At 39.2% G+C, this 13,145-nt stretch overlaps 1 protein-coding gene across 1 annotated transcript in view; it reads left to right on the forward strand.

Moving 5' to 3' along the window:
* The window catches only part of Cubn (Cubilin), an 882,604-nt gene that overhangs the window by 98,299 nt on the left and 771,160 nt on the right, over positions 1-13,145 (forward strand). The window contains exons 9-10 of the mRNA XM_068225286.1: positions 3,485-3,676; positions 9,906-10,046. Of these exons, the coding sequence (XP_068081387.1) occupies positions 3,485-3,676; positions 9,906-10,046 (333 nt within the window). The remainder of the gene's footprint in view (positions 1-3,484; positions 3,677-9,905; positions 10,047-13,145) is intronic.

Genomic DNA, 13,145 nt, shown 5'->3' on the forward strand with positions numbered 1-13,145 from the left:
ACTCAGTTAATTTAACTTTAAAGCTTTCCAATCTGTCAAAAACACACATAACACTATACCTATGTAGTGCAATATACCTGTAAAAGAGATACACACTATTAGACAAAGATTCTATCAAAACACTTTAAATCATGTGTATGTTTGAATAATATTGTTTATGTTGCATAAACTTGTCAGTGATTTTGAATTGATGATGTTGTGAACAGCTTGCAGAAGCCCCCTCACCCTCCTACTCTTAGCTACTAAGATCGAAGCAAGGAAACTGGCTTCAATCCAAACACAGTTACTGAAGGTAACAGACGATTAACAGCTGAGATAACTATAGAAAATTTTTGATAAGTTACTAAAGTAACAGTGAAGATCTACTACAGTCATTATTTGCTCATACTTATTTATAACACACCAGGCAAATGCTGGGGCTGTACCTTAATTAAGGCCACGGCCGCTTCCTTCCAACTCCTAGGCCTTTCCTATCCCATCGTCGCCATAAGACCTATCTGTGTCGGTGCGACGTAAAGCCCCTAGCAAAAAAAAAAAAAAAAAAAAACTTATTTATAACAACACCAATTCTCAATTATATGCAATGTAAACAACATTGTAAATGTGCATGATGGTAAAGTGATTTGATACAATGTGAGGATGTTTCTGTAGAAGAAACATGTCATTTTTTATTTAATTAATTCTGTATTTTATTTTTTCAGATATATTATAGTGGTTTTGGGTAACTTTAACCCCTTAAGTGGGTATGACGCCTTTAGACGTTTTCGCGCTGGGCTTCTACAGTGGTTATGACGGCATTAGTCGATCGTAAAATTTATCGCGTATGTATCTTGACAGTGAAGGCATACAGCGTGTCCATGGAATCTGTCGCATTAGTTGATATGTTTTCCACGAGATCACGCTGTGTATTGTTTTTTAAAGCTGTTACAGCTTCGTGAAATGCATTTGTTTTGGCGCCTTGCACGAAGTTCCCGCACAGCCATTTATGTCGCGAAGCATGGATTCCAAAGTAGATCGGCTTGATTGTGCGGGTATTTCAACAGTTTTAGAAGCGGAGAGTGATGATGAGGTCTCTTCTTTATCTGATGATGATGAGTGGATTCATACTGATGAAGAGGACAGTGAAAGTGATCCTGAAAGTGAAAGTGAAGTTGTTCCAGACGAACCAAGTGACACGGACGACGTTCAAAATGTAACTCAGCCGGCTCACTTCGTTGCGAATGGTGCTCCAAGACCAAGGTTTGCTTTTACGGGTGTAAATAAGATAAATATAGACTTTAGTGACCTGCACAATGTCGCAGAATACTTCAGCGCGTTCGTACCAAGGCCATCTCGTCTCCTCAACCGCTGCTTCCCAGAAGATATTCCCAGCACAGCGTCGAGGAAAAAACCTCTCCGAAGGTGTATTGTGTTGTTCCCAAGGGAAGAGGAAGGAAACATCATACTGGTGTCCTGACTGTGAAAAGGCTTTGTGTGAAACACCTTGTTTCCGCCTATATCACACAGATAACAATCTACAAAACCTTTAATCATCCTGATTCAGAACAATGTAAATAATGTTAGTAAAACATTTGGATTCATAACAATGTAAATAATGTACATAATGTTAGTGTCACATTATTGAAGATTAATAATTACTATTGTATTAGATTAAACTAATTGTGTACACATTTATGAAGGAAATATTTAAATATCACAAAGTGGGGAAAAAGTACCCACGGCAGGTTATGCGTGTGGAGAATTTAGTACCCAGTTAAGGGGTTAAAGCTTTCAAGTATCTCAAAATCTGTTAGAGGGTTTTACATTCCATCTGAGATCCAATAGGGTACTGTATGAGAGAATAGAGAAGATTACCATTACAATCAGAAAGAGGAGGCTGACCTTTTATCAACATCTAAAGAGAATGATCCCAGACAGATGGATGGGCTTCAGGAAAAATGGAAAACTCATCCCCCTTGACTTAAAGAAATGCACAAAGGTCTAAAGGAAGGAGGCATAAACCCCAAAGAAAGTCAAGACACGATCTTCAGAAAGAAAGTTGTGGATTTAAGGGGGAATCCAGAGACATGTCATGCTAAACCACACAACATCTTGGTGGAAGGGCGACAGAAGAGAAGCTGAGACTGAAGAACATTTGGCTACAATGTAAAGAGGAAGGTGTACACCTACAAAAGGAAAATGGCAGTTAGCTTGTGTAGCCGTAGCCCAGAACTGACTGTCTTGATGTAAAAGAAATAATTGTATTACCTCAGCTATCATGATTTGATGCCATGTAGGCTGCCTGGATGGACATCAGTGTCTATTCTGTTTTACTCTACCAGATGGAAGATTAAACCGGATTCCAATGGATGATCTATGACTAATTTTAAGTAGTTTTGTCAACATGAAAGTTGAATCATTCTTTTATCAGCCCTTCTAAAATGTGAGTACCTCTGCCAGGTTCGAACCTGCGATCTTGGGATTTGGAGGTCATACTCTCCCACTGACCCATGAAGGAAGCCTATGAAAAGATACAGAGGGGGAAAACATGTTGTCTTGTCCATTAGCATTGGTTTATTTTGCCATCATTTCATTGCACACTAAAACCTATCTTTTGGGATGTCATGAACAGATATATGCCAGAATGTGACCATTTGGAGAACGAAATCAAACGGAAACAGAATCATGCTGTTGTGCATAATTTGAGGATTAGAGAAGTGCTCTATAAGCAGAAAAGTAAAATCTTTTATCATATTCTTCAACCAAAATGAAAGGAGGTCAAGGAAAATTAAAACATCGAAGTCTACTACTTGTGGATTTATCATAACACACAAAATATTTGTTTCATAGTAACTTACAGCAAGTCTGGTATGCAGTGAAGTATGTTACATATATACATCTGATAAACAATATCAGTTACTGCAATTTTCTGTAGCGGTATCGTCTGTTGGAGGAAGATGATCACTCCAGCAGGTATATCCATAAACTAAAACAAAAAATATAATCACTACTTCAATATGTGTGTTACTATTGTCTTAAGCTATTGTACATGGATTAACCTTACTGTTTTCAAATTTAGAAAATTTAATCTTTTTCACGTCTCCAGAAAACTTTTATATTTTTATGCTATCTGGTTCTTGCTCTGGGCTCTTCAGTTTTGTTCTTGCGACTGGGAAGATTGTACTTTAGACCTCAGTAGCAGTAGCAGTTTGAAGTTCCTCCTGTCTTCCAAGCTGCTTCTGTTTCTAGTAAAAATGATACAAGAAAACTTATCTCTATCGGTGGATATCTTTTTGGGACAAAGTGGTCAGGGTGTGGTGCTGACATCAGTCTCTTGTAGTGAAGATAGAAAAAGTGTAAATCATTAAGTTTCATTTCTCTTATTGGGTTTAGGCCAGATAGACTCTGATATCAACAGATAAAGTAAGAGTACAGAAAATTTAGAAATGTTTTCTTATTGATTTGATTTTTTGATGTGTTTTTGCTATTTATATTACCTTTACAGCCATTGGTCCATCTTACGTCCAGTGCATCTGTCCTGCCGGGTATGCTGGATCTGGAGTGGGTGAAACTGGCTGTATTGCTGGCACTGCTGTCCTTCCCTCAAATAGTGCCTGTTTGTCCAATCCTTGTGTTCATGGTACATGCACTCCTTCAGGTTCATCATATGTATGTTCCTGCGTCATAGGATATACAGGTTAGTAGAAAAATAACTTTTATCAGGGAGTATGTGAATTATTCTAATTACTACTACTACTACCACCACCACCACCACCACCACCACCACCACTACTACTACTACTACTACTACCGGTACCTGTGCGGTTAGGGGCACGCAGCTGTGAGCTTGCATCCGAGAGATAGTGGGTTCGAACCCCACTGTCGGCAGCCCTGAGGATAGTTTTTCGTGGTTTACCATTTTCACACCAGGCAAATGCTGGAGCTGTACCTTAATTAAGACCATGACAACTTCCTTCCCACTCCTAGGCCCTTCCTATCCCTTCGTCGCCATACGACCTATCTGTGTAAAGCCAATTGTAAAAAATTAATTAAAAACTCCTACTACTACTGCTGCTGCTGTCTTCTTCAACAGATAGTTGCCTCACTGTAATTTGGGATCTCAGATGTTTGGTTAATCACGTATTAGCAGAGACAGGCAGTCAGTTATTTGTTCTAGAGCCAAAGGGAAATTGTGACCTAAGCTTATAGGGCATCCCCACTGTTTCTGTGGATGCTATGGCAAGCATGTTCTTGACGGTCTTTTTCCAGTTCACTCTATTTTAGGCTGCTTTCTCAGTTGTTCCATTGTTAACCTCAGAAGGAGGTGGATGGAGGTGGAGTGCAAGTGCTCAGTCATTAAACTCAGTTGTAGGGACAACATGACCCCTATCATTATTTTGTGTTCACCCACGTAGACCATGGAGAAATAAACTATTTACCATCCTGACCCTCAAGCAGGCTCTGTAGAGCCATTTGTCCTTTTTGTTTTCATGGGAAAAGTATTCCAACCCAGTAAGTTTTACTTACATATCTCAAGCTCATTCAAGAGGCCATGATGCTCTTAATCCCAGCCTTGCTTTCTTTGTCCAACTCCTTGTGTGTTCCTACTGCTACCATCTGCATTAAACTTTTTCTTTTTGTCTCCTTCTCATCTTGCAATTATTTAGCAATGGGAATCAACATCTGTATCAACCGATGGCCAGGCAGGCATCAATTTTGGAAAAGTCTCTCATAGTGCACTGGCACGGCTGGTGGCTTCAAGTAGCCTATCCAGTGGCCTCCACGGTATGCACTAGCCTAATGGAATTTCTAAGTTCCCATGGAGGGAATTAGATATTTTTCCACCAATAGAGCATATGAAAATCAGATAAAAAATTAGATGTATGGCTTTTCAGGCGTTTGCCTAAAAAGCCATACATCTATTTTTTTATCTGATGCACTAGCCTTGCATTTTGGTGGGTAAGCTACAGAAAGTACCAACTGATGAGCCCAACTTAGCACACAGGGGAAAAACGCAAGCAACCAAGAATGAGTTAGCTGGAAAATTTATAATGTCCAATAACAGACCATTATGTTGGTATTATGAGTGGTATGTTCCGAGCTGTCAGCAGAGAAATGGTGTGGAATGACATTAGTAGACAAATAAGTTTGAGTGGTGTCTTTAAAAGTAGGAAAGATCACAATATGAAGATAAAGTTGGAATACAAGAGGACAAATTGGGACAAATATTCATTTATAGAGAGGGGAGTTAGGGGTTGGAATAACTTACCAAGGGAGATGTTCAATAAATTTCCAGTGTTATTGAAATCATTTAAGAAAAGGCTAGGAAAACAGCAGATAGGGAATCTGCCACCTGGGTGACTGCCCTAAATGCAGATCATTATTGATTGATTGACACTGATGACCTAAAAATTCTAAGGCATTCTCTACACCTGATGATTGTCATCAATTGCAGACAGTTCTCAGTTCGTGTAGTGACTGGTTTAAAAAAAGGGAATCTTTCTCCGAATGTTGAAAATTTTAACACAATATCTTTTTCATTGTTAAAGCAAGGAATGAACACCATAATCAGCTTCTCAGGTAAGAGACCTAGGTGTTATAATTGGCTGTAAACTGACCTTCCCTGCTCATATCGAGTCAATAAATCCTGAGCTTTGCATAGCCTTGGCGTTCGTTACAGGTTTACTGAATTTAATGATATTAACGCCTTAAAATTATACTTTGTTTTCTATTTTCTTCCAATTATTTACTTTTGTCTCTCATTTTGTCCTCATCTGCGATCACAAACATAACTCATGTAAATAGTATTTTTAACTTTTTCACTTTCATTGTTAAGACTCGCAATGCTGTTTTAAGAAACACAACTAAATCTAACATCTTGAACTACCTGTGTATACTTGACCTGAGAAGCCATTTGCAGTTCTCCGGTCTTTGTTGCCTACAAAAATAATCAATGGCTAAACCAAATGCAATACTCTTATATTGTACTTCCCTATACATGTCCCCACCTGCCCAACACACAACCGGCATACTCAGCTTGTGTCCCGTCTGCACCTAACATTGCGCAACAATACTCTATCCTCCATCGTCTTCATACTCTTGATAACTCACTACCCAATACTGACACATTCACACCCTTTGCAACCTTCAAACACAAAATTAAAAGATTCCTTTGAAGTCCTCTCCAGGTTTCCATTTTCTTACGCCTTTCCAACCCCTGACCTTTCTTCTTGCTAACTCTGTAACCGACCCTTGCCAGTTATCGTTAGCATTCTTGTTACATTGCTAATGTTGTTAATTTATTGTTGATACTTAATATTGTTGTTTATACCAGTTGTTATTTACATTTGTTATATTCATCATCATTATCATTGTACAGTTCCAGTTTCCTGGGTACTGTTAATGAGCCTCTTCCTCTTCTTCCTGTCCATATACAACTTGTCATGGAGAACTCATCCACTGTCAATCCTCTGGTAACTAGATCAACCTTGATCATGTCCATCCATCGGGTTTTAGGTCTTCCTGCAGGTCTTTTCGCCTCCACCTGTCATTCTAAATTTATTCTGGCTGTTCTTGTAGGACCCACCCTCATCACATGCCCATACCACTGTAGTCTGGATGTGCCAATTTGGTCTAAAAGGTATGTCTTTATTCCAGCTTCTTTCCTCACCTCCCCATTTCTTGTCCATGTTGGTTTTCTGGATGGTGGATCTAAGAAATTTCATCTCTGATGCTTGCAGTCTTGATGAATCTCTTTTTGTGAGGGTGCACGCTTCAATACCATAAGTCAATATTGGTATGAAATAGCTGTTAAACATCATCAGTTTGGCTGGTTTTGGAATCATGCCATCCCATAAAAGTGTTCTTACTTGTTGGTAGAATTCTGATCCCTTTTGCACTCTGTTTGTAATTTCCTTTCTGACCAAATTTTCACTGGAGATTACACTTCCAAGGTGAGGAAAACTATCCACACACTCTAGCTGGTGGTCTTGTAGTTTTACACTTGCTGGACACCCATCTCTGTTGATTGCCATCACCACTGTCTTGGTCTCACTGATGTTGAAGTTATATTCCTGGAAGTGGGATTTTCATAAGTTGAGTCTGGTCTGTACTTCCTCTTCTGTTTCACCCAAATCATGACATCATCAGCTAAGGCCACTGCATTCAGTTCATCTAACTTTTTCTTGATGTTCATCATATTGTCCATAACAGTGATGAACAGTAGTGGGGACAGTGCACTAACTTGCTGAACTCCACTCTTGGTCTCAAACCATGATGATTGAGCTTACCCAATTTATACACAGCTAGTACAGTCTTTGTGCAACATCTGAATTTTCCTTGCCAGTCCTTCAGGCACATTTTTTCTCAGGCACTTCCAGATCTTATCTGTCATAACACTATCATAGGTCTTTTCTATATCCAGGTATACAATGACCAGGTTCTTGCCTTTCTCCCAATACTTCCATCAGCATGCGGGTGCTAAAAATTTGATCCATTGTTGATCTGTTATTTCTGAATCCATATTGCTCCTCCTCTAACTGTAGTTCAATGATGGTTCTCAATTTCCATACTGTGATCTTCTCTAGAATTCCTCTGTAGTTGGTGGGTCTGCTGCCTTTCTTAAACAGGGGAATTATAATGCCCTTGCTCCAATCTGCAGGTATTTTGTTGTCTGTCCATACAGCATTTAGTACTCTGTGCAGCCATCGTATAACCTGTATGCCTGCTGTCTTTATCGTGTCCGCATTCACTTCATCTGCACCTGAAGATTTGCCTTTAGGCATAGATTTTAAGGCTGTATCAGTTTCTGTCCAGGTGATGGGTGTTTCCTCATTTCCAGTTCTGTGTTTGGTTCTTGAACTGGTCTATTCAGTCTTCTTCCTGATATGTTTCTGCTTATGGAGGTCGTTCAGGTGTATTCAGTAGGTGGTCAAAATGGTTCTTCAGGACTTCTCTCATGTCACTTTCTGACCTAATCAGATTTCCATTTTCATCTTCAAGTGCCTTTTTGGTATTCATTGGTTTCCTTTTACCTCTGATAACACTATACAGTAGTTTCTTATTGCCTCTGCTGTCCTCCTCCAGTTTCTGAGTGAATATCTTCCATGCCTTGGTCTTTTCTTCTGTAACTGTTCTTTTAACGTCCAATTTGTTTTGGTATATTTGTTCAAGGTTTCTGATCTATGCCTTGTCTCTAGTAAGATCTGGTTTATTTTTCTCCCAATCCCTTTCTTTTTGCAATAGACTTCTTTCCCTGATTGCTGCTCTCACTATTTCATTCCACCAAGGTGTTTCCTTCTCCCTTGTTTTCATGTCTTTCCACAAACTTCAGTTGCTTCCTTAACCAATGTGTCCCTTAGTCTGGTCCATTCTGTCTCTCCATTTTTCCTTTCATTTCTTGGTAACAGGGTTTATCCGGTTCTGATACTCAGTTCTCTGATCTGCTTTCTGGAGTTCCCATACTTAGATTTTTGGCATTTTCCTGTTCTGTGTTTTTGGCACATAGAAGTTTCTCAGGCCCGCTACTAATAGACGGTGGTCACTGTCAAGGCTCTCTCTGGGTATTACTCTGACATCTACCATTCTGCTCCTTTCTTCATCTGAGATGACATAATCGATTACAGTCTTTTGTAGTCCATCCCAACTGTATCATGTTATCTTATGGCTCTGTCTCATCTTGAACCAACTGTTTTTCACCACCAACCCATTCCTCACACAGAATTCAAGCAGATGTTCACCTACTTTTTTTTCCCCACCATATCCTTGAGGTCCCATTACGTTCTCATGTCCTTTTCTATCTGTCCCATTCTGTGCATTCAGATCTCCTATAATATTTTCTCTTTCTTTACCAAAACTGTGTATACTGTTTCCTTAATTTCTTAATTCCTTTCCCTCTCTATTTGGTTTCACTCAGCCCCAGTATCATTAATTTCCTCCTTTCCATGAGCTCCACTAGTTCTTCATATTTTCCTGTGAGACTGAGTAAGTTGATGGTCCCGATACATGTTAGTCTCCTCCGGGATTTTTGCAAGACCCTGTCCAGGCCATAATCCATCATCCCTGCTCATGCTGGCACCTTAATTTAGTTGATACATGCATTCCAAGGCACTTGTGTGTTTTGAAAGCAACTACAAATAAACTATTCTACTGGCTTGATAGGCCTAACGTAATCAAGGATTTTCTTTCGGAGTTTACTCCCTTAGCCTTTGAGGATCCCTCCTCATCCCACAAGGCAGTGGGTTCCATCTGTACTACTCCCAGAGGAATGGGTTGCCTCCTCCGCCAGCTCCACCGTACCGAATCATATTCTCCGCCTTTGCTGCTGTTGAGGTCTTCACTTGTTACCGTGAGCTGGGACCCTTTACCAGATGTTACACACTGGGTCAGTGTGCTCTGGGACTCTCATAGGCCAGAGCCCTGGGCAGGGCTGCCTCTAAAAGGGTCCCTACATGTTTGTTATATTATTAGTGTAAAATTTCCCTCAATTGGCTATATCTAATAATAAAATAAATTAATTATGGTTAATATTCTGTACTTCTTTTTGGTATTACATGTGTTTTATAATTTGTATCTTGTGTTCATCAAACTGAAAAACTTGGAGATTAGAGGAGAAATTGGCTTGACATGTCCTGCTCTCAAAAAAAAAAAAAAAAAAAAAAAAAAAAACTACATTCATGCACTGTTTTAGATTATATTTTTATAAATAAAAAGTCAACCTGAAATGATAATCTGGAGATCAATTTTAAGTAGGTAGCATTTTAGAATTAAACATCTTTACTCTAGTTCATTCTTTGTTAGGTACAAGAAAATGTAAATGTGGCATAGAAAGGCTAAGAAATAGATATGATTTGAAAGAAATCTTTAAGTTGGACAAAATACAGACAGTACCTCATTTGTTATCAGCATACTCTTATCTTTCATTCTAGGGCCAAATTGTGCCATTGCTGTTGATCCCTGTGCTAACAATCCTTGTAAGAATGGTGGGACCTGTGTTCCTCACCAGGGAACCTTTCACTGCCGCTGTCCTTCTAATAGTACTGGTGCAACCTGTGAAGAACAGCAGATGAGTAAGTACTATCTTATGCCATATTAAATATGAAATTGTAACATCATCTATGTTGATAATAAATGGATTTTAAGTCTGTGGAAAATTACAGGGTCTAAGGTTAATTGTGATTTAAGAATAACATAGACATCGCTATTTTTATAATGATCATTATGATTTATTCGGAAGTAATATGCCGTAAGATATTAATAGAAATGACTCTATATTTTCTTTTCTCTTGTTGTCTCCAGATTTCTCACTGAATTCATTTTTATTTATTCATAGAGACTGGTTAGCAAAATGATAAATGATAAATGCATTCTGAGGCTCTTATGTGTTTTGAAAGCAACTACAATAAACTCTTTTACTGGTTTGATAGGCCTAACGTAACCTGGGTGACTGTCCTAAATTCAGATCAGTAGTGATTGATTGATAGTGATTTAATTATTCCAGTTTAGTTTTCACTGTACCATGAAGAATATTTGTTACAGTCTTTTTTCAACTAATTTACTGTTTATCAGCACCCTCATATATCCTCTAACTTGTTAAATATATCAATATTCTGGATGAGAGATTATGAGAGGTGTATGAAATAACAAGCAACATTTGTCCAGTGTATCAGTTATCATGAAATTGTAAGTAATGGAAAGAAACAAGCAAGTCAAGTCAGATGTAGAAAGATAGAACATGAAAAAGAACACATAGTTGGGAAAACACAGTAACAAGCTGAAGTCATTTGTAGAAAGATAGGAACAGGTAGTAGGATAAACACAATGAGAGATACATGTGAAAGAGGGAGCAATAGGAAGAGTAGACAAGAACAAGTACGGAAGCACAAAAAGACAATCTCCATACCTTCATTCACTGTCGTCTTCAAATAATTGAACACTCTTCTTACCAATCTCAGTTTTTCTCTGCTCCAGGCAAGCTCATGTGCTCTTACTAGCTTCATCAGGAAGGCAGGCATCAACTTTCCTTGAGGGGCCTGCCTGATAGATTTTCAAATGAAAAATTCTAAATTCCCATGGAGGGAATTAGATATTTGTCACTAATAGAGCATGTCAAAAACATATCAGCTATAAGGCTTTTCAGGCATTTGCTCTATTAACCAGCGTTTCGTCTTAGGTCTGACACTAGACTCGTCAGAGTGGGATGTGTCAGATCCTGGTTAATAGAGCAAACGCCTGGAAAAGCCTTACATCTGATATGATAGATTTTCAGTCTTTTTGAGGGAAGTGTAAGATAAGAATAAACATGTTCCAGGAAGGGCATTTCAGGGATCATTAATGACCAAGGGGAGTGTATGTGTGAGGACTAACAGAAGGCAGACACAGGGATCATTATTGAACAAGGGGAGTGTATGTGTGAGGACTTTTTTGCCAGGGGCTTTATGTCGCACCGACACAGATAGGTCTTATGGCGACAATGGGATGGGAAAGGCCTAGGAGTTGGAAGGAAGCGGCCATGGCCTTAATTAAGGTACAGCCCCAGCATTTGCCTGGTGTGAAAATGGGAAACCACGGAAAACCATCTTCAGGGCTGCCGATAGTGGGATTCGAACCTACTATCTCCCGGATGCAAGCTCACGGCCGCGCGCCTCTACGCGCACGGTCAACTCGCCCGGTGTGTGTGAGGACTAACAGAACGCAGACACAGGGATCATTATTGAACAAGGGGAGTGTATGTGTGAGGACTAACAGAACGCAGACACAGGGATCATTAATGAACAAGGGGAGTGTATGTGTGAGGACTAACAGAACGCAGACACAGGGATCATTAATGAACAAGGGGAGTGTATGTGTGAGGACTAACAGAAGGCAGACACAGGGATCATTAATGAACAAGGGGAGTGTATGTGTGAGGACTAACAGAACGCAGACACAGGGATCATTAATGAACAAGGGGAGTGTATGTGTGAGGACTAACAGAACACAGACACAGGGATCATTAATGAACAAGGGGAGTGTATGTGTGAAGACTAACAGAACGCAGACACAGGGATCATTATTGAACAAGGGGAGTGTATGTGTGAGGACTAACAGAATGCAGACACAGGGATCATTAATGAACAAGGGGAGTGTATATGTGAGGACTAACAGAAGGCAGACACATTTTGTTAACAGTACCTTATACAAAGATAGCTGGATGTAAGGATAAAGTCCAGGTAGAGGAGGTGACCAATACTGGTGAAGTACTTAAATTTACGTGTGATGCTAAAGGCATTTACAAAAAGATACAAAAGATGAAAGCCAGAAAAATAACCAGGATTAATGAGACTTCTGGGGATATACTAAAGGCAATGGATTGGGATTAGCACCATATCTGAAATATTTATTTGATTACTGTTTGCATGAAGAAGCTATGCAAAATGAATGGAGTGTTGCTGTAGTAGTCCCATTGTATAAATAATAGGTCCATAGACATAAAGCCAGTAATTACAGGCCAGTCAGCTTGACATGTGTTGCATGTTAACTCTGAGAAAGCATTATTTCTGATTATATTAGACACATTTGACAAATTATTAACTGGTTTGATGAAAGGCAGTTTGGGTTTCAGAAAGGTTATTCCGGTGAGGCTCAAATTCTTTGATTCTGTCAAGATATGTAGCAGATATTGTAGAATCAGGAGGTTAAATGGACTGTATCACTATTGACCTACCCAGGGCTTTTGTTACTGTAGATCATTGGAGAGTCTTTATAGGAATAGGTAACTCAGTTGAGCATGAATGAACTTCTCCCAAGGTGACAGTCATCAAGATATGAATAAATTTCCTTCCTCCCAATTTCTCAGGTTTCATGGCTTCCATATTGGTGTCCTGTGCCTCTGACCAATAGCAAGAGAGCTGGAGTTAATTCTTAGACATTGACACTCTAGATTATTTAAGTTATTGGAATTTTTCATGATGAAAACCTAAAATTCTCATGATTGAGGTTCTCTGATTAGAATAATTTATTTATTATCAATGGGAAAGCTAGCTGGATCACATATTTACAGAATTGAAGCTGGCACTCATATTTCTGTAACATGGTAACAGAATTTTTGTGATTGGTCTAGGAGGTTAGGCAGAATTTTAAATATTCCTTCTTCTCTCTGTAGACAACCTTTGTGACTGTTTGTCCGC

Source organism: Anabrus simplex, chromosome 1 (assembly GCF_040414725.1).
Source record: "Anabrus simplex isolate iqAnaSimp1 chromosome 1, ASM4041472v1, whole genome shotgun sequence".
Classification (NCBI taxonomy): Eukaryota; Metazoa; Arthropoda; class Insecta; order Orthoptera; family Tettigoniidae; genus Anabrus; species Anabrus simplex.